Here is an 18,671-nt window from a genome sequence, read left to right as displayed (position 1 = left end):
TGGAAGGGCATATATTATCTCGTAGACAAATTCCAAGACAATCACAGGAAATGAACACATTACACATATAAATAAATAGTGCCGCTAGCTTCTTACGAAATGTTATTATTTTTTCGGTCTTAAAATTGTACACTTGTTTCTGAGACTGTTGAACCAATATGTGGCAACAGAACGTGTGAAAAAATCATGCTATTTGTGTATGTTTAGAAACAAAATAACTGAGCGTATGAATGACTACACCGCAACTGGACTAAATTTAGTTATTCTAAAGTGGGGCGGAAGTATTTACGATAGGTGCTGCAAGAACACCGTTATGATCCAGGATGCGCTAATGCCGTGAGGGCTGCTCTTACTTTGACCATGCTCCTGATGTGCCACACAATATGAAAACGCTCGTGGTTGCCGCAGCAGCTGTGGTTTTAAAATTTTCGGTCTGCAAACAGCTGCATGTAGCCGGAATATTTGCAGCAATGTGTACCTGTCAATCCACTATATAAATAAATGCATGCATGTCTATGTGAGAGATGTACAGTTTTGTGTAGTGTATTTGTATGTGAGAGATGTACGGTTTTGTGTAGCGCGAGGTCTCTTTCACATTGTTATCCGGTTTTCCGTCCAAACCCAGAGGCGTTTTTTGAAACCGGTCCGGCAGAAACCGGATAATGTGTAATCGGCCTGAGGCTGCTGTGTACGGTAGGGTTTTGCAGCTGCCGGATGCCGTATTCGGAAATACCTTATGAAATTCCCGATGTCGCAAATGACTTGACGGTAGCTAAAACCACTCGTTGTATCCATTCTGCATATGCCGTTGCTACCGTTCCGCCAAATAAAATTTATTTTGAACTTAAATTCACTGCCAGAACGAATATCGTTTCGGATGTGATGAATATCAATTTGTTGCTTTTGATATCCAAAGTAAAAATAACAGCGAAGCTATGAACCCCACTCAATGTCGCATTCATTCATTATAGCAAATTTGTTCATGCAACAGCGATATGAACAAAATAAACTCGTTTGTTATTGTCATCAATATAATGAGGGCAGTGTGTTTCAAGCTGAAAAAAAAGTCATTCACACTGGAACAAAATCATGTTCGTTACTCGTGAATATTTGTTGATATTCTAAGACACTGCATGGGACAACTATGAGTAGAACGGCAGTATAGTTCGGCCAACAGCATATACCGTGGATATGAAGTTGCAACCAGATGGAAGGCCACTTTTTCAAAGGTTGGAATAGCGATAAAAAAAAAAGAAGCAAAACAGAAGCAGGATTAAAATTACTAAGGAATGACAAGCTGTGAAGTCACCAATATAGAAAGCGATTAGTCAGCAAGAAAACTGAAAGGCTAGTGGAAAGGACAACTGAGCTTGTAAAAAAGGAGAGCGCACGGCCGCATTATATGATCTACCGGATCATATAACAAATCAGGGCGAATATTCAAATGCCAGAGACCTGGAAGGATTCATATTGACCATCTACAAAGAGGGCGATCTAGGCTCGATTGTAGCAACCATTTTTCTCTGAGATTGAAATTTTTCATTTCATCTTCAAAATCTCACCAAAATCAATAATTACTAGAAGAAATTTTGGGCCCATATGATTTTGAACGCTAGCATTAATTGATGGAAAAATGTAGTTCATTAATAATTTATTAATTCGTTTATTTTTTATTTGAATAACAACACTTTATCTATGTAGAGGATTATTATAAGGAAAGTAACACTATTTCTCCCTTTCCCCCTGAATCTTTTTTGACATTTCTGATGGGTTTTAACCTTCATGTACTCGCGCGCAAAATAATAACTCGTATACTCGCGCACGGTGTCACAGACCGAGATTTAACTTCTCTGTAATATTGCTTTTGTGTACTTTTCAGGCGCTATTGGTATTTATTTAAAGAAGAGGGTATAATTGATCATCTGTTTTCAATATTCAAATGTAGCGTGATGTCCTACATTCTATATTATCAATATTATATTGCTAGCGTTATAATGAATAAATAAACATCACTGTTTATTTTTTTCTCACTAAAGCACAGAGAATGTAAAATACGAAAGTGTGCGGCCGTGAGAATCCATTTGCTTTTGCATATTTTTAAAACATTTGAAAATACTATTTAAAAGAATTACATTTTGTAGCACGTATGAGAAGTACATGTAAGAAAAGTGTTCAATTTTGAGTGCTAGCTCAGATATTTCATAATGATCTCATGATTCATGATATTTTTGCACCAATCGATTTGGACACTTAAAAACACATTATAGCCATTATAGTTATTTTTCACACAGCTCAAAGCGAAGGAATTGACTCAACTCAGGAAATATTGAAGCTCAAACCATTGTAATGCTGAATTCACCCGCAACAAACATAACCTAGAGAGATTCAACTACAACCGAAAACGAAAAATTAAACGAAGTTTGAACCATTTTGAACGACTTAGTAACCAAACCAATTTTAGTGTTTTTTAACTACGTTTTGCTATTGATTGTTGAATTGAACTTGAAAACCTAAAACATCAGAATTAACTCAGATTAATTAGGAGATCAGAGCACTATCTCATACTCTTGAGCAATACACATATGTGCCAATAATAATTTGGAGAAGCAAACTGAAGATATCTACGCCGGTGTTGAAAGTGTAGGAAACAGAAGCTACTGGACTGAACGAGAACAACATAATAGCTTTTAGCACCATTTGAGGAATCATCAGATGGTTGAACGACGAAAATTTGATTACAAAATAGGAATTTAAATAAAAACATACCCGATTATTTTATTTAGAATGACAAATTATATCGAAACCTTTTTGAATCCTAAGCATTACCTTCATAGCAACTTTAGGCCCTCTTTTCAAGTGTAGACAGTTCTCCAGTTTTTGAACTGTTGCCTTATTATGCTACCTTTCAGGTCATATATAATATCATATATTATATTGAAGGTATTTACTTTACGCAGTGTAAACAAGTATGTCTTGGTAACTTAAAAAAGTTTCCATAACATCTCAAGGAAGCATTTTATTTTTACTACGGTGTATATGCTTACTGACTTCACATGGATACCATCAACATCGTATAATCAATAATAACTATGCCAATCAATGATACTAAAGCTTCAAAATTGGACTTACAAATTAATACAGATTTCAATACATATTTTTTGAAAAAAAACTAAGATAAAAAGACTTTTCTAGACCAAAAACACAGATTTTATTATGGAAATCCTGGTGATATGGACATGTAGTGGAGGGAATATGGACAGGTTTATAATATACGAAGCGTAGATGTTTATCGCTCGCGAGAGGAATAATTTCGCTTTCTCTCAGTGTTTGTTTGTCCAGAAACTGAAATAGAACCAACAGAGAGAAAGCAATGGAAAAAAAGAGTTGAATACTCTTTCCTTCACTATCGATCGTGCATTGGATGTGATCTCAACATTTCACTGTTCATTTCAACCCCACCAGTATAATTATTTCAATAATTTAAAATTCCCGCTCACAAATTATTTTACTTTTTCGTACATTCCTAATATCGCTTCTCTGTTAACTCACAAACCGAAATATAAACATCGATGGATTAAATTTTGAAATGAAACCAATCAAAATGCTTAATATCGAAGCCGCAAAAATTACATCCACACGCGGAATCATGTATGATTTTCAGTTTTTGTTTCCCTTTTCCACTTTTGATCAGTATTCAATGTCATAGGGCGATTTAAATATTATAGAATAACATGTAGAAGGGGTTTTCATTAACAGAAGTTTAAAAATTATAATGTAACTATACAAATCAACCAACTGTCCATCTTACTCTCACTCTTACCCGCACCTCCACTATGTGGTCGGTACCGTTTTTGACTACTCGAATTTTGAATCGTCACAAACTTGTACGACGAGGATGGGCTCGAGTTTAAGGTAGGCTATACAGTTTATATATTTTCGTAGATGATTGATGTAATTTTTATTTATTTACTATGACTCTACATCCCATTGAGATTAGATCTGATTCACTACTCTTCTTCAATAAACCCGGTCCATGGCTGCAGTTCTCCAACTCCCGGCTGCACCGAGTCCTGCTCCACCTGGTCCAACCACCTCGCTCGCTGGGCTCCTCTCCTTCTTGTTCCTACTGGATTAGATGCGAACACCATCTTTGCAGGGCTGCTGTCCGGCAATCTTGCAACATGCCCTGCCCATCGCACTCGTCCAGCCTTGGCGACTTTCTGGATGCTGGGTTCGCCGTACCCAGCAAACATTAAATCGCATAACAAGCGTATATATAACATTATATGCCCTAAAATTTGGTTGGCATATAATGCGCCTAACTGGCATATGCATGCAAAAGTGGAGGCCATATACATACAAGGCAAATGCTTACCGAATTTGTTTGGATGTATATGCAACTTTGACCGGCTATAATAGCGACTTTTGCCATACTCATATACGATTTATTACAGACATAGGAAAAAAACAAATGGCGCAAAATATTTTCGTGAAATGTTTATTATAGCCTCACGAATCGCCATTTTTTTATATGAGTATTTATGTTTGTAGAAATAATAATTGTTTGATTGACTTGTGTTGGGAGTGGAATATGAATGTTTGAAAAGGCACAGATTGATGTTTGGTGAAAACTGCTCCGATGTGGAACTCCGGTCGTCTGGATTATCATCCACCAGCTATCTCGCGCGGCTATCTGAAATTTAATTCAACAGCGGTTAATACTTTCGAGTGCATCAGCATTTCATTGACATTTCAATATGATGTAATATGTTCTTTATTAGGATCTTATATGATTCACTGTTTCATGATTTTCTTCAGCATGCAACACGATTCACTACAGTACTGAATCGATTTAAATTATACGCTTATACGACACACAAACTGCATCAGCGTAATATACGCATATGATGCGGCTTAAATATATTTTACGACAATGTGCATCATAAAATTGATGTTTATTATACCGAATTGCGACTTAATTTGATAATGGTATTTACAATCGAGTTTTTACATTTAATGCGATTTCAAATATACACGATACATACTTTGATTGATATTATATGCGATTATGATTTATTCGGATTTCTTGTAAGACTTGGCACGTGCAAAATTATACGAATTAATGTTTGCTGGGTAGAGTTGCGCCAGTTCGTGGTTCATTCTGCTTCTCCATACTCCGTTTTCCTGTACACCACCGTATATTGTTCTGAGCACTCGGCGTTCGAAAACTCCGAGCACTTGTGAGTCCTCTTCAAGCATCGTCCATGCTTCGTGCCCATAGAGAACAACCGGTCGAATTAGGGATTTGTACATGGTACACTTCGTACGGGGTCGGAGCTTGTTGGACCTCAAGGATTTGCGGAGCCCATAGTAGGCACGACTTCCATTGACAATGCGTCTTCGAATTTGACGGCTGTTGTTGTTGTCAGTTGTTATCAACGAGTCAAGGTAGACAAATTCCTCCACCACCTCGAGCTCGTCGCCGTCGATCACAACACTACTACCAAGAAGAACTCTGTTGCGATCAGTCCCTCCAGCTAGCATGTATTTAGTCTTAGACGCATTGATCCCAAGCCCAATCAGCCCTGCTTCGTGTTTCAGTCGGGTATACAAGTCGGCTACCGTCGCATGTATTCTTCCGATTATGGTCCACGTCGTCGGCGAAGCAGATAAACTGACTAGACTTGTTGAAAATCGTGCCCCGCATGTTGAAGCCCGCTCTCCGCATAACACCTTCCAGCGCCACGTTGAAGAGCAGACAGGAGAGTCCATCGCCTTGTCGAAGTCCCCTGTGAGTCTCAAATGATTCCGACAGCTCACCTGAGATCCGCACACCGTTCATCGTTGCCTGAATCAGTCTTGTTAGCTTTCGGGGAAAGCCGTGTTCGTCCATGATACTCCATAGCTCCGCTACGAGGCCATCCTTACCAGCTGCTTTGTGGTTCTTGAGCTGATTAATGGCCTCCTTAACTTCCTCCATCGTCGGGGGTGGTACGTCGTCGTTGATCATTGCACCGGTGTAGTCCTCCTCAACGCCGTCTTGGTCTCCTGTCTGCGCGCTGTTCAGGTGTTCATCGTAGTGCTGCCTCCACCTTTCGATCACCTCGCGTTCGTTCGTCAAGATGCCTCCTTCCTTGTTTCTGCACCAGGAAGTTTAGTTTCGTTTAGTTTCTTGAAAAACTTCCGCGATTCATCTCCTCACACTCTTTCTCTTCCAGGCGGCGCTTTTTTCCCGAAAGAGATGTGTTTGCTGCCTTCGCTTCAGTTTGTATCGTTCCACGTTTTGTCGAGTCGCTCGTTTCAGCATGGCTGCGCGTGCTGCATCCTTCTCGTTCAGGAGCGCTCGGCACTCGTCGTCAAACCATTCGTTCCGTTGTCCTCGTTGTTCATACCCGATGACGGTCTCTGCTGTGCTGCTAATTGCTGCTTTAAAGGTGTTCCAGCATTCATCGAGGGAAACAGCATCCAGCTCATCTACCCCCGGTAACGCAGCTTCAAGACGCTGCGAGTATGTTGCAGCAATGTTCGGCTCCTGTAGTCTTCGTAGGTGATACCGTGGTGAGCACTGGTGTCTTATGTTATTGACGACTGACAGTTTAGAACGCAGTTTGACCATCACCAGGTAGTGGTCTGAATCGATGTTAGCGCTACGATAGGTTTTGACGTCGATGATATCTGAGAAGTGCCGACCGTCGATCAAAACGTGATCAATTTGTGTTTCTGTTTGCTGTGGTGATCTCCAGGTGTAATGGTATTGGAGGCTGTGCCGAAAGAAGGTGCTACGTATGGCCATGTTCTTGGAGGCAGCGAAGTCGATAAGTCTTCGGCCGTTTTCGTTGGTTCGCTGATGGCCGCTGAACCTACCAATTACCGGTCTGAACTCCTCCTCTTGGCCGACCTGAGCGTTCAAATCACCGATGACGATTTTGATGTCGTGTTTTGGGCAGCGATCGTATTCACGTTCTAGCTGCACGTAGAATTCTTCTTTATCGTCATCGGTGCTAGCTAGATGGGGGCTGTGGACGTTGATAATGCTGATATTGAAGAAGTGGCCTCTCATTCTCAATCTGCACATTCTTTCATTGATCGGCCACCAACCAATCACCCGTTTTTGCATCTCCCCCATCACGATGAAAGCGGTACCCAGCTCATGTGTGTTGCCGCAGCTCTGATAAATGGTATACCCACCATGGAACAATCGCACCATCGAACCTTTCCAGCACACCTCCTGCAGCGCTACGATGTTGAAGTTGCGGGCTCTCAATATTTCCGAAAGAATTCGGGTACTCGCAAGAAAATTGAGAGACTTGCAGTTCCATGTTCCGAGTTTCCAATCTCTAGTCCGTGTTCTTTGCGTGGGTCTAGTCCGATTGTCCTGTCTCGAATTTCTTTGTGAATTTTCCTGTGCGTTTTATTTTTACGGATGGCTTGCAGGGCCTGCACCAACCCCCTGTCTCGCCGGAGGACCGTCGTGCACACTACTTTTTAGAGTCCCCGCTGGCACGAAGACAGTGATCAGCCGCCCCTAACATGGGGATCAGACGCTGTTTTGAGCCGCACCTCCATGGTGGACAGACGCTCGGATAGGCCCCCTTCCCTGTCAGCATACGACCAAGATCCCACCGGGGTTGATTACTCGATCTTCACTATGATTACTCGTACCCCAGCCGGCACCACGGGGAGGTAGGGATAGGAGTTACTTGACAGGAAGCTGAGGACCACGAATGGGGTCTATTTTATGCCTGCAGGTACGCGAAGTACCGATGGTACGCTTAGTCCAGTCATTTACCAACCATGGATACCATGGATGATTGATGTAATGGTATGGCTAAATTTGACTTCCTCCTAACACGTTGAGCCCCGAATTTTCGTTGCCGCGCTTTCCATTCAACCCGCATCAAGAGCGATTGCACAATATCAGTGTCGGTCCCAGCTCACAAAGATACTAATTGCATGAATAGAAAATAGTCTGAAATTCGACTAGTAAGTAGTCAGATTTTGTACAACATCCGAAACCAAACCGCATGTATTTTTATTTTCTTATTTTGTAACTGTCAGTCCCAGTCAGTTAGCGCTTCCCTAACAAAAAGCTCAACGTCGGCCCCTAGGAACCGACGCGGGGCTCAACGTGTTAATAAACTTTTTTGATCCTTGAACAAAAAAAATAATAAATTATATAAAATATATACCGGGAATTTGTGTTTCAAAAGCAAATGCTTTATTTATCATCTATATTTATATTATTGCCTTTAGAATAGAACCCTTCGGAAGCAATACACTTTTTCCAACGAACAATCCCGTCATCGAAACACTTTTTAACCCAATCGTTACGAGTGTCGTATATAGACGACATCCACGCGACGAGCTGTGTGTACGAGCGTCGTCTTTAGACGACATGAAATTCATACTGATTTTCGATCACAACAGCGCGATGTGCATACTTTTCGGCGCAGTGCTTCGTACAGGGGTAGCACTTCGGCGAAGCACACTGCCGTAATGAAAGGGTTAAAGCTGTATTCAGGACTGCAGTTTTCGCATCGAGTTCGTTTTTATGTCTTGAATGATGTCGAAATGGGTCCCACGAAGCGAGATTTTTTTTTCGGTTTCGGAAATATCAGAATATACCGAGAAATACGCCGAGATGAATGCATTTAAAGTGGAAACGCAAAGATACATGTTTACCAGTGCAAGTCGGATAAACCATGTTTGGCGAAAAAACATTCGACCGGGACAATATTCAAATCCGAAGCTCCCATCACGATATGCGTAACGATAACTACTCGACCATTAATGCCCCTGATTCTAATTCACATTAGGAACATACGACTTAGTAAGAAATCGACCACCAGGTGAGTTAAACTTATTTTAGCTATGAATGACAATTTCATCGAGACCTTCAAATAATATCTGCCCGCATAAAGGGTGTGTCACATCAAATTGCATCACGGAAAAAACGCTGTAGAAATTCGCCCAGTAGACCGATCCTTTTGAAAATTTTCGACAGTAAAATAAAAACTATTAAACAACTTTTGGCATTTTCTTTTTATTCATACTTCGAGCCCAAGCCCGTATGCTCGCACCTTCCTCTTTACCCCGTCCATAAGGTTCTGTACAACGTCAGGTTGTAGTTTTTTTTGAACAGAAATCCATTTTCTCTTGAAGTCCGCCTCCGATTTGACAACTTTTGGGTTCTTCCGGAGGGCCTGCTTCATAATCGCCCAATATTTCTCTATTGGGCGAAGCTCCGGCGCGTTGGGCGGGTTCATTTCCTTTGGTACGAAGGTGACCCCGTTGGTTTCGTACCACTCCAACACGTCCTTTGAATAGTGGCACGAAGCGAGATCCGGCCAGAAGATGGTCGGGCCCTCGTGCTGCTTCAATAGTGGTAGTAAGCGCTTCTGTAGGCACTCCTTAAGGTAAACCTGCCCGTTTACCGTGCCGGTCATCACGAAGGGGGCGCTCCGCTTTCCGCAAGAGCAGATCGCTTACCACACCATGTACTTTTTGGCAAACTTGGATAGTTTCTGCTTGCGAATCTCCTCCGGAACGCTGAATCTGTCCTCTGCGGAGAAGAACAACAGGCCCGGCAGCTGACGAAAGTCCGCTTTGACGTAGGTTTCGTCGTCCATTACCAGGCAATGCGGCTTCGTCAGCATTTCGGTGTACAGCTTCCGGGCTCGCGTCTTCCTCACCATGTTTTGCCTTTCGTCGCGGTTAGGAGCCTTCTGAACCTTGTATGTACGCAGGCCCTCCCGCTGCTTGGTCCGCTGGACGAATGAACTTGACAAATTCAGCTTATTGGCGACATCCCGGACCGAACTTCTCGGATCACGTCTAAACTGCTTAACTACGCGCTTGTGATCTTTTCCACTGACGGAGCATCCATTTTTGCCGTTCTTCACCTTCCGGTCGATGATTAGGTTCTCGAAGTATCGTTTTAGCACTCTGCTGACCGTGGATTGGACGATTCCCAGCATCTTACCGATGTCCCGATGTGACAACTCCGGATTCTCGAAATGAGTGCACAGGATTAATTCACGACGCTCTTTTTCGTTCGACGACATTTTTCCAAATTTACGAAAAATTGACAGTGAAGCATGGCCAACGTGATCTATACACTCTTATCTGATTATAAGCGAAAGCTGAAGATATAATTCCTAAAAATTAAATTTCTACAGCCTTTTTTTCCGTGATGCAATTTGATGTGACACACCCTTTATGTTAGACGGTGAAGTAAATAGCTCTAGTAGTCATTTTTAACGCACTCTGCATACACAATTGTTTGTGTGAGCAAAAGTTTTTGCTTTATGACAGTGTTTCTGATGTGTTTTGCACTACTTTAATTTTAAAAAAGGGTGGCAGAAGCTTAATTACTTGAAAGTTAGTTCCAACCCTCACTCATTGGAGAATAAACGTAATCGGGAGATTTATTCGTTAATTGGTTTGGCGTTTGTTCATTTCAATTAATGAGTTTTTGAAAAATTAATAAAAAAACGCTTTATCTCTAACTCATAGTACACCCATGGTTTCTACGCGATTTTTTACCGCGGTTTCTATTACGAAGTTGCGGATTATCCAATTAACAAGAAAATGCTGGAAAATAGGCATGATAAAAAAGTTATTTAGTATCCATTTTAAACAACAGATCAGATCATCCCAAAAAATCAAACTAGCTGGCCATTCTGTGAATCATGGAATGGCAATTGCGAATTCTGCAATATACCTAAGCGTAAATTAACCATCGCATTAATCAACAATCCAATAATCATATTTCCTTTACCTTCTAACACCCATTCCGTTTAGTTTTCATTTGATCTTTTGTTATCGGTATGCCAAGCCTTTGTGATACACACGGCATTTCACTCATCCTCCATGTGCCCAATTTGAAATATATATTTAATTCGATAACAACATCTTTTTTCGGCGACGGCTTCCCATCGACCAGGCTGTCTCGATAATTGCATAGGACTCGGTGGAAATGCTACAGTAGACGCTGAACCTGACCTATTTACAAACTTATCCAATTGCATTATCAATCTATAAATAAGCAAGATACTTACTTTCACTGACCCGACAATCAAATTTCTCTAAATTTTGCGGTTAGATTATTATTGAAGCAAATTGCAGATCTCATTATTTTTTCTACGCGATGGATGACTAGCGAATTTGTTGGTCATGGTCATGTGTTATGTTAAATTCATCATCGACAAAAAACCCATGGTTAATGGTCTACAATTCTGAGAAACATAACTGATGCTATTCCGGAATTCGGATATTACAACTTAAAAAAAGTTGTTCGAAAAAAAAAAAATATGTGACTGATTTGAAATTATTTTCGTAGAGTGGCGTTTAATTGAACTGTTAATAAAGTTTTGATCTACGATTTACTACCATTAACTTATATTTTTCAGCCGAAAGATTTGTTTCCTTATCAAACATACAACATTTTTTCGGATAACAGTCTGCCAACTGTATCAAGCTGTAAATAGCAATTGCATTGTGCCAATCTCAACACAATTTAGAAAACCCTTTTTATGATGGTCATAAGAGTGAATGAAAACATACGTATTATATGCAAATTATGTGTGCTAAGAACCCATCGGAACTGCGCACGAAATGTGATTAGTGCTGACCCAGCGGACCGATTTATCTATCGATCTCCTTAATAATACAATCTTGCTTTTCATTGGAAGCGTTAGAAATGAGTGTATACTCAAAGTAACACATAATGTAGCCTAAACCTGTTTTCCACAGTGTATTTGCTGCCGAAAACACATGTTCCGCATCTTCTTTGCATAAAAAACCAACGAACAAGCGAGACTTTTCTCTCTACTTTTTTTCATCGCCACTGAAAATTCGTCCGTCCAGGCTCAGCCAAATATCTATAAAAGCAATCAATTTAACCCGAGAGTCTGTCATTTGCTATCACAACGCCGTTTGATCAATTGATTTTTAAGTTTCTCCTGTTAGTACCAACAGTGATCGCAGCTCGTGTCTTTCACCCGTGAAAAGCCGCTACAAGGGAAAGGAAACGCGGCAAGATAAAACCGTCGTACTGTTTCCGCGTGTTTTGTGTGCAAAAGTAGAAAATCCAGTTGAGAAGAAGCAAGCATCCACGATCTTCGGACCTTAATCACGTTTGTGTTGTGGCTCTCAATAGCCTCCCGACTAAGTGAACCGTAACAGTGGTAACGAGTGGTGAATAGTGCAAGTGTAAAATTTTGCGGTCTGGTAGGTTGATATAAAACAACCAACAGTGGGGTGGGAAATGTTATGTTATATTAATGAAAAATGAAAGTAAAATCTAGAAAAAAAGTGGTTTTGTTGGCTGCCTTTGAATGTAAAACTGATCAATGAACATCAATTTCGAAGTGGGAAGCTTGCCAGGAATATTAGAAATACTTATCGAAATGTGGAAAGAATCAAAGGCATTATGTATTCACAACTAACGTAATATTTGGACTACACTCTAGATCGGTTCACTATTCATAAGTGAAAAAAGTTAAACTGAATAAACTGAATGAATAACAAATGAGATTTTTCTAGTGCAAGATGCAATCCGTTATTAAAGTTCTAATTTTTTAAATTTTGTGTATTGCTTCTTCGATTTTTTGAGGCATGTTGGCTGGATTCAAACCTATCGATGGAGCAAAACAGTAGCAGAAACAATTTCTCATGATTTTTAATAACGATTTTTACATAACTTTTTTTGGGGTGATTCGTTTTTTCGCCTTTTTCCAAAATTGTCATTTTTCGAAAACTCATGATTTTTGAACTACTGAACCGATTCATATGGTTGACATATCAAATTAAAAACAATGACTTGTTATTTTATAGAAAAATATTACACTTGTAATAAATTTAGATTTTGTTTTCGAAATTATTGATTGTATTTGTTTTTCGTTGACTTCATGGCTTTGGACTAGAGGACGCTATATTTTTTTATATTTTTTCTTGAAAGCTGAGGTTTTTTTTACATAAAATATCCAAAAATCGGACATATGATTTTTTTCGTTCAAAAGGAAATGGGCACTCTATTTAAAAAAAAAATACGGGTGTAATATTTTCGACAAAGAACAAATCTCCCACTTATCACGAAAATCTGAGAACCATCGTTTTGACATTGAATGACTGTATACTGGATATTTCTTTATTTTTAGTTGTTTTCGACCCTCGAAACCTTTTGGGTTATATATTTTTTTAAATCTATATAGTCTGTATATTCATTTTGGGGCTAATATTCAGAGCTAGTTTGTTCATAATCACCCACGCGCGCTGTAGACACCATCTTTCTGTATTTGAAAAACCTCGAAATTTGCGATTCACTTCAGTCACAAGAGTTTGCATAGACGCCTAAGTGACACTACCGGCAACTATACCTCAGATTTATTGAAAGTGCTCGGCATTTCAATCTCCTGCATCTTTCCAGAAAGCACTCGCTTCATCAGAGCCAAATATCTTTCGACTGGGCATAACTCAGGACAAATACGTTTGGTACATCATTTACTTTATTGGCTTTATACCACATCACAGATTAGGCCAAACGGATCGATTTTCTGAACGGCGTAAGGATCCCGTGGCCATTTGATTAGCGTCACACCTAAATGCCGGGGTTCAAGTTCGATTCCCGTTCTGGTCGGGGGAGTTTTTCGTCAAAGAAATTTCCTCCGACTTGCACTGTGTATTCTAGAGCTTGCCACTCAGAATGCATTCAAGGTGTGTTATTTGGCATAGAAATCTCAACTAAGTACTAATAAAAATGACGCAAGTAATACTACGTTGAGACGGCGGAGTTCCTCTAGGAACGTTAGTGCCATCTAAGAAGAAGGAGAAGAAGGATCGATTCATTGATTAATTCGGTACCAGAGAATCGATTTTTGCTGAATCGATCTTGGAAAAATGAAAAGCATTTTTTACTTATTCTATATGAGTCCTTTCTTTGAACAGGATAAAAAATCATTTTTCTATTTATGCTCAAAACGCATTTTAGTGTTTGTTGTTTGAATGTTCCCAAAAGGCCAAAAAATATCAAAACCCAAAAAGTTATGCATTTTTCAGGGCATTCGTCTTGTACCGTCATAGAATCAACCAATCAAATAAATCGAAAAAGTTTTATTTTATAATAACAATAACTGATATCCCAGAACACAACAGACATCGATCCCATAAAAGCCGTATGTCTCGCTTTTAGTCGAAGCCGCTTCATAGTTTTAGTGCTAGTTCTAGAAAACAACCTTTCAACTGGAACTGATATCACGCGCCCCTGAGTAACTGCCGCTTGTTCTGTTCCGTCAACATTTGTACGAAGATAAATCCCTAAAGAAACAGACTGACTTTGTTAGTAAGCTCGATGAAGCGATCCAAATGTTAACATTATGTTTAAAAAACTTGTCTTTGGTGAGATTAGAATCGATGTTCACTGAAAAACAATCGAAAAAATCGGAACTAAATAATCGATTTCTGCGATTTTTTCGAGTACAAAGAATTGATCTAAAATTGGAAATCAGAATGGAAAAGATCGATCTTCTAAAAATCGATTCAAGATCGCCCAACCCTAGTCGCGATAGAAACCCTTAACTGAGAAACATTACCGCATCCACCTTATTCTCCAGACTTGTCCCCGTCAGATTAATTCCCTTTTGCTTCGATGGGACATGTATAGAGATTGCATTACCGTCCCAAAACTCAATAACCGGTTATTCGGTAATGAAAATTTCATTACCGGTAAAACCGGTAAATTACCGGCAAAAAATACTTCAAAATAACCATTTTCTCAAAGAAACGGCTTTTATTGATGATGATCAGTTTACAAGAAAAAAATTTCAACTTTTTGCTACTTAGTTTGTTGATTACAGTAATACAAATAATGCTAAGATCGGAACACATTAACATAATTTTCAGAGGAGGTAAACGCACGTTCAGAGACCAATGATTTTGGGCGTACAGTACGAAGAGCATCGATTTCCATTGGCATGTATTTACCTCTGTAGGAAAAATCTTGTCTGAGGGTTTTCATTAATCCGTTTATAGACGTTGAGCTTGGACTGAACGTTGATACCTTTGATAGCTGCAATTCGTTCAAATTTTTCCTTGACGCTCAACTGTTCTGCAAGTTCTGCATCATCCAGTAGATTCTTTCCCTCCTGTTGTCCAGCTATCAAATCAACTGTCAGGATCATCGTCAGGATAATCGTCAAATTTTATTATGTTACGAACAATTTCAAATTTCTGCTTGATCAATGCAGTCCGTGACGTTTGATAAAAGACGCCGGAGTCATCATTGGTTTTGCCATGACGACGAGAATGATTGTTAATATACGCGAACAAATCTGCACATACCAAACGTTTTTCTGCAATCAGGGCTGCAAGCAGCTGCTTCGAAATTTCTGATGGTGGCTCCGATAGCTGTTCTAGCATGAATTGCAATCCGACATCAGTTACACAAAGGGCGCGGTTTATCCAGCATTGCAGTTCAACATCGACCAGAACTGGTTCAACCAATCCCTTCACTGCTGTCAGTTCTTCATCGTTGCAGCTTATTCTGTGTTCCGTTTTCATATCGAGCATCGATTTTTGAACTGAAGTTCGGAGGTCGTAAAATCAACGCAACACTGCCAGGTCTGTTTTTTCGACCTTGTTCTGATTCTCGAATTATTTTGAAGCGGCATAAAGGCCAATGTTGTTTTTGGTTTAAAATTTCCGAAATTATAGCTTTTTGATTGTAAAATTACCGGTAATTCGGCAATGAAAAATCACACGGTATTACTGGTAAGACGGGTAACGGTAAAACCGGTTAACAATCCCTAGACATGTACTTGCAGAATATGAAGATGTCGAAAAATGAGTCGGCGAATGCTTTGCATCGAAACGAAATAAGTTTTATTGTAAAGAAATCATCTGAATCGTCTAAAATAATCGATCATCTAAAAAACTGGACAAATTCAACTCGCAAACCTGATAAATGAGTAATTTGATAGGATAATAAACTATGTCGTTGGAATCGGAGATTCCAAATGAGTTCATTTAGGAAGAATAAACACTAGAAGTGAAGGAACATGATGAATGTCAATAGAAAGTTTGACTTTGGAAACTACCGAAGTTCTTCAAGAATACGAATTTTTCACACAAGGATTCTTGAAAAAGAATAAGGGAAAATTATAATAGTACTCGAGAGAAACATCTGAACCTTACGTAGATAGGTCATCGAAACCATCTTTCTCTTCTTCTATAGGAGCCCTGAACCACTGCGACAATTAGTTTGATCTATTGTGGTGCACTCTAGTTTACTATTTATGAACGGTCAGTTCGTTCTATCACTCAGGGAATAAGTGGTGGTCGCCCTAGGACTTTGCATCTCCCTCCAAGAATATATGGCTTCCTCCATGAAATTCATTCCCTTGTTTGGTTTATCAGATCAGGTCATATTTATATGATTTCATGAGGTGATAAACTCAGACGAAGAACTATTTATCTAGGCATTGACTAACGAGTACTTGGTACTCCTATTTCCATGGGATATCAATGTGAATGTTGTAAGCTCAAGGTAAGGTATAAGCGAAAATTTATCGATCAGTAGTTGAGCGGCAGACTGTCCGCGCTAAGAAAAAAGTTTAAAAACTATTAAGTGAATTGTTAGCAATTGTACTTAAAATTCGCTTCTATTCGATTGAGTGTATTTATACGATTTCGTCGCATGTTATGTAACTTCATTACGTTATTTTTCATCAACAGACAGACAGCATAAAACGAGTGTTTATTAATATATATTCCGGTTGCAACTTGTGGCACAAGAGTAAAAGTAAATCACAAAACATGAAGATGAAAGTTGCTGTTGCAGTTGGTTTCCTTGTTTGCATTTGTGAGTAACGTGTTGTTGGTTTTATGTCTTTGCTTTCGAGTGGAATCGCTTAATTGTTCAATTCTTTTCCTGCAGGTGCAATCGAGGCCCGTACTAAGGCGGAAAAACGTAAAGATTTTGAATATGACGGAGGAGACACACAAACATTCACAGCTCCCTTCAATCCCAAGTCTGGCTACAGCGCCGGAAGTGGTCTTCGTTCGATTGCGCAAGGATCGGCGGATCAGGCAGGGTCTGCTGTAGCGAATCAGCATGCGGCTGCTAAACAGGCTGCGTATGTCGCTCAAAATACGCTCGCGCAGGCAGCAGCCCAAGCAGCCGCAACAGCACAAGCAGCTCTGCACGGGAAACAAGTTTTACTGCAAGGGCTGGAACAACAAAGTCTTGAAGCTCATCAGGCACTGGATGCAGAGATTCAGCAATTGCAACAGGCCAAACGTTCAGCCAAAGCGGCACAGCATGCTGCTCAACAGGCCTTGAATCACGTGCAAGTGCTGACGGCAGCATTAAACAACGCTCAGGTAAATCCTAATTAATTATTCAAAACATTAAACACTAATCCTTTATTGAATTAAGACTAAATAAAATATATGAGTACTTAAAAAAGCGTCCTAAACTGAGTTCCTTAAAGAATTAGAGTTGCCCTATTTAAGTTATCAATTGTTCCTAATATGTGTTTTTGAATTGACGCATTTTTATTTAGCAGGTATAATGCTAAATAAAAATCATACATATTTCTCTATCCCACACCAAATTTCTCGACAGGTCGCTTCCGAACATGCCCAACAAGCCGCCAGCGAAGCCGCGGCAGAACTTGCCTCGCAGACTCAGATGGTCGGCGCTGCTAAATCCCGAGTGGAAGCCATTGAGGAACAACTGAATTCGGCTCGCGTCGACTTCGAAGCCACTTCGGAAGCTGCTCATAAGGCAGCCGTGTCGGCACAGGAAGCACAAAATAATGCTGCGGAGGCTGCTGCTCACGCTTCCATTAGCAATCGCGCCGGCACCATTGATATCCCAAATAAGGTTCTTAAGACCCAAAACCTTTACCCAGCGGAAGATGAAATCAACAGTGCTGAAATCGACATTCCATACAATCATAAGTTCAATGAGTTTAAACCTTCATCACAGAACTTCAACTATCCAGGATATTAAGTATTTGGATGCGGAAATAACAATTTGAAACTCTCTATGTTTTAATAGAAACGAGACCAATTGTATCAGCCACTAAGTGATTGCGTACAATCAACGTAATTTGCTAGATCTGGATAATCATGAGACTGTGAATTGTGCTTTTTGGTTTATTTTGTTAGTACCTTTTTCGTTGTTCGTGTTATTTAGATTATGTTATACATATAGTTGATACAGTGTTCTTTATGTGATTCACAGTATGTTATTAGTTACCAATAAGATGATTAGGATTTTTGTTCATCGTTTAACGAAGCTCTAGATTTAGATAGATGTTTTCTATTTATATAATAAAAATGTATTTTTATGAGAAATGGTTTCAAAAATTAAACAGTATGGAGAAAAAACGTGCATTTTTCCGACAAACTTTACCATGGAGTGGAATCATGAAGGCGATTTTATGCATTTTCAAACATTACTGTGTTTAAAAATAATTTTGATTGATCCTAAATTTGATTGAATCTCTTGTGTTAATATTTTCTTTTTTCATAAGTGGGTGGCAAGTACAATGGATTTTAGTTTGAGCGTGGTCTGCTCCAAATGTTGTGACAAAAATCGTCATACAAGTGAATCCAATAGCGTTTGGTTGTGCTACCATAGAATTCTATTTTCGAGGTTTTGATTG

At 39.6% G+C, this 18,671-nt stretch overlaps 1 protein-coding gene across 2 annotated transcripts; it reads left to right on the top strand.

The window, feature by feature from the left end:
* The first annotated feature begins 11,930 nt into the window (after positions 1–11,930).
* LOC129777960 (uncharacterized) lies at positions 11,931–18,296 on the top strand. Of its 2 annotated transcripts, none has more exons than XM_055784574.1 (4): positions 11,931–12,231; positions 16,732–16,858; positions 16,934–17,379; positions 17,624–18,296. In XM_055784574.1, the coding sequence occupies exons 2-4, from the start codon at positions 16,813–16,815 to the stop codon at positions 18,011–18,013; spliced, it is 882 nt and encodes a 293-aa protein (XP_055640549.1). In that variant the 5' UTR covers positions 11,931–12,231; positions 16,732–16,812; the 3' UTR covers positions 18,014–18,296. The 2 variants fall into 2 exon arrangements, with proteins under 2 accessions (XP_055640549.1, XP_055640548.1); XM_055784573.1 differs by lacking the exon at positions 11,931–12,231 and adding an exon at positions 15,679–15,768.
* Positions 18,297–18,671: the final 375 nt, after the last annotated feature.

Source organism: Toxorhynchites rutilus, chromosome 3 (genome assembly GCF_029784135.1).
Source record: "Toxorhynchites rutilus septentrionalis strain SRP chromosome 3, ASM2978413v1, whole genome shotgun sequence".
Classification (NCBI taxonomy): Eukaryota; Metazoa; Arthropoda; class Insecta; order Diptera; family Culicidae; genus Toxorhynchites; species Toxorhynchites rutilus.
This window is presented reverse-complemented; position numbering and strand designations above follow the sequence as displayed.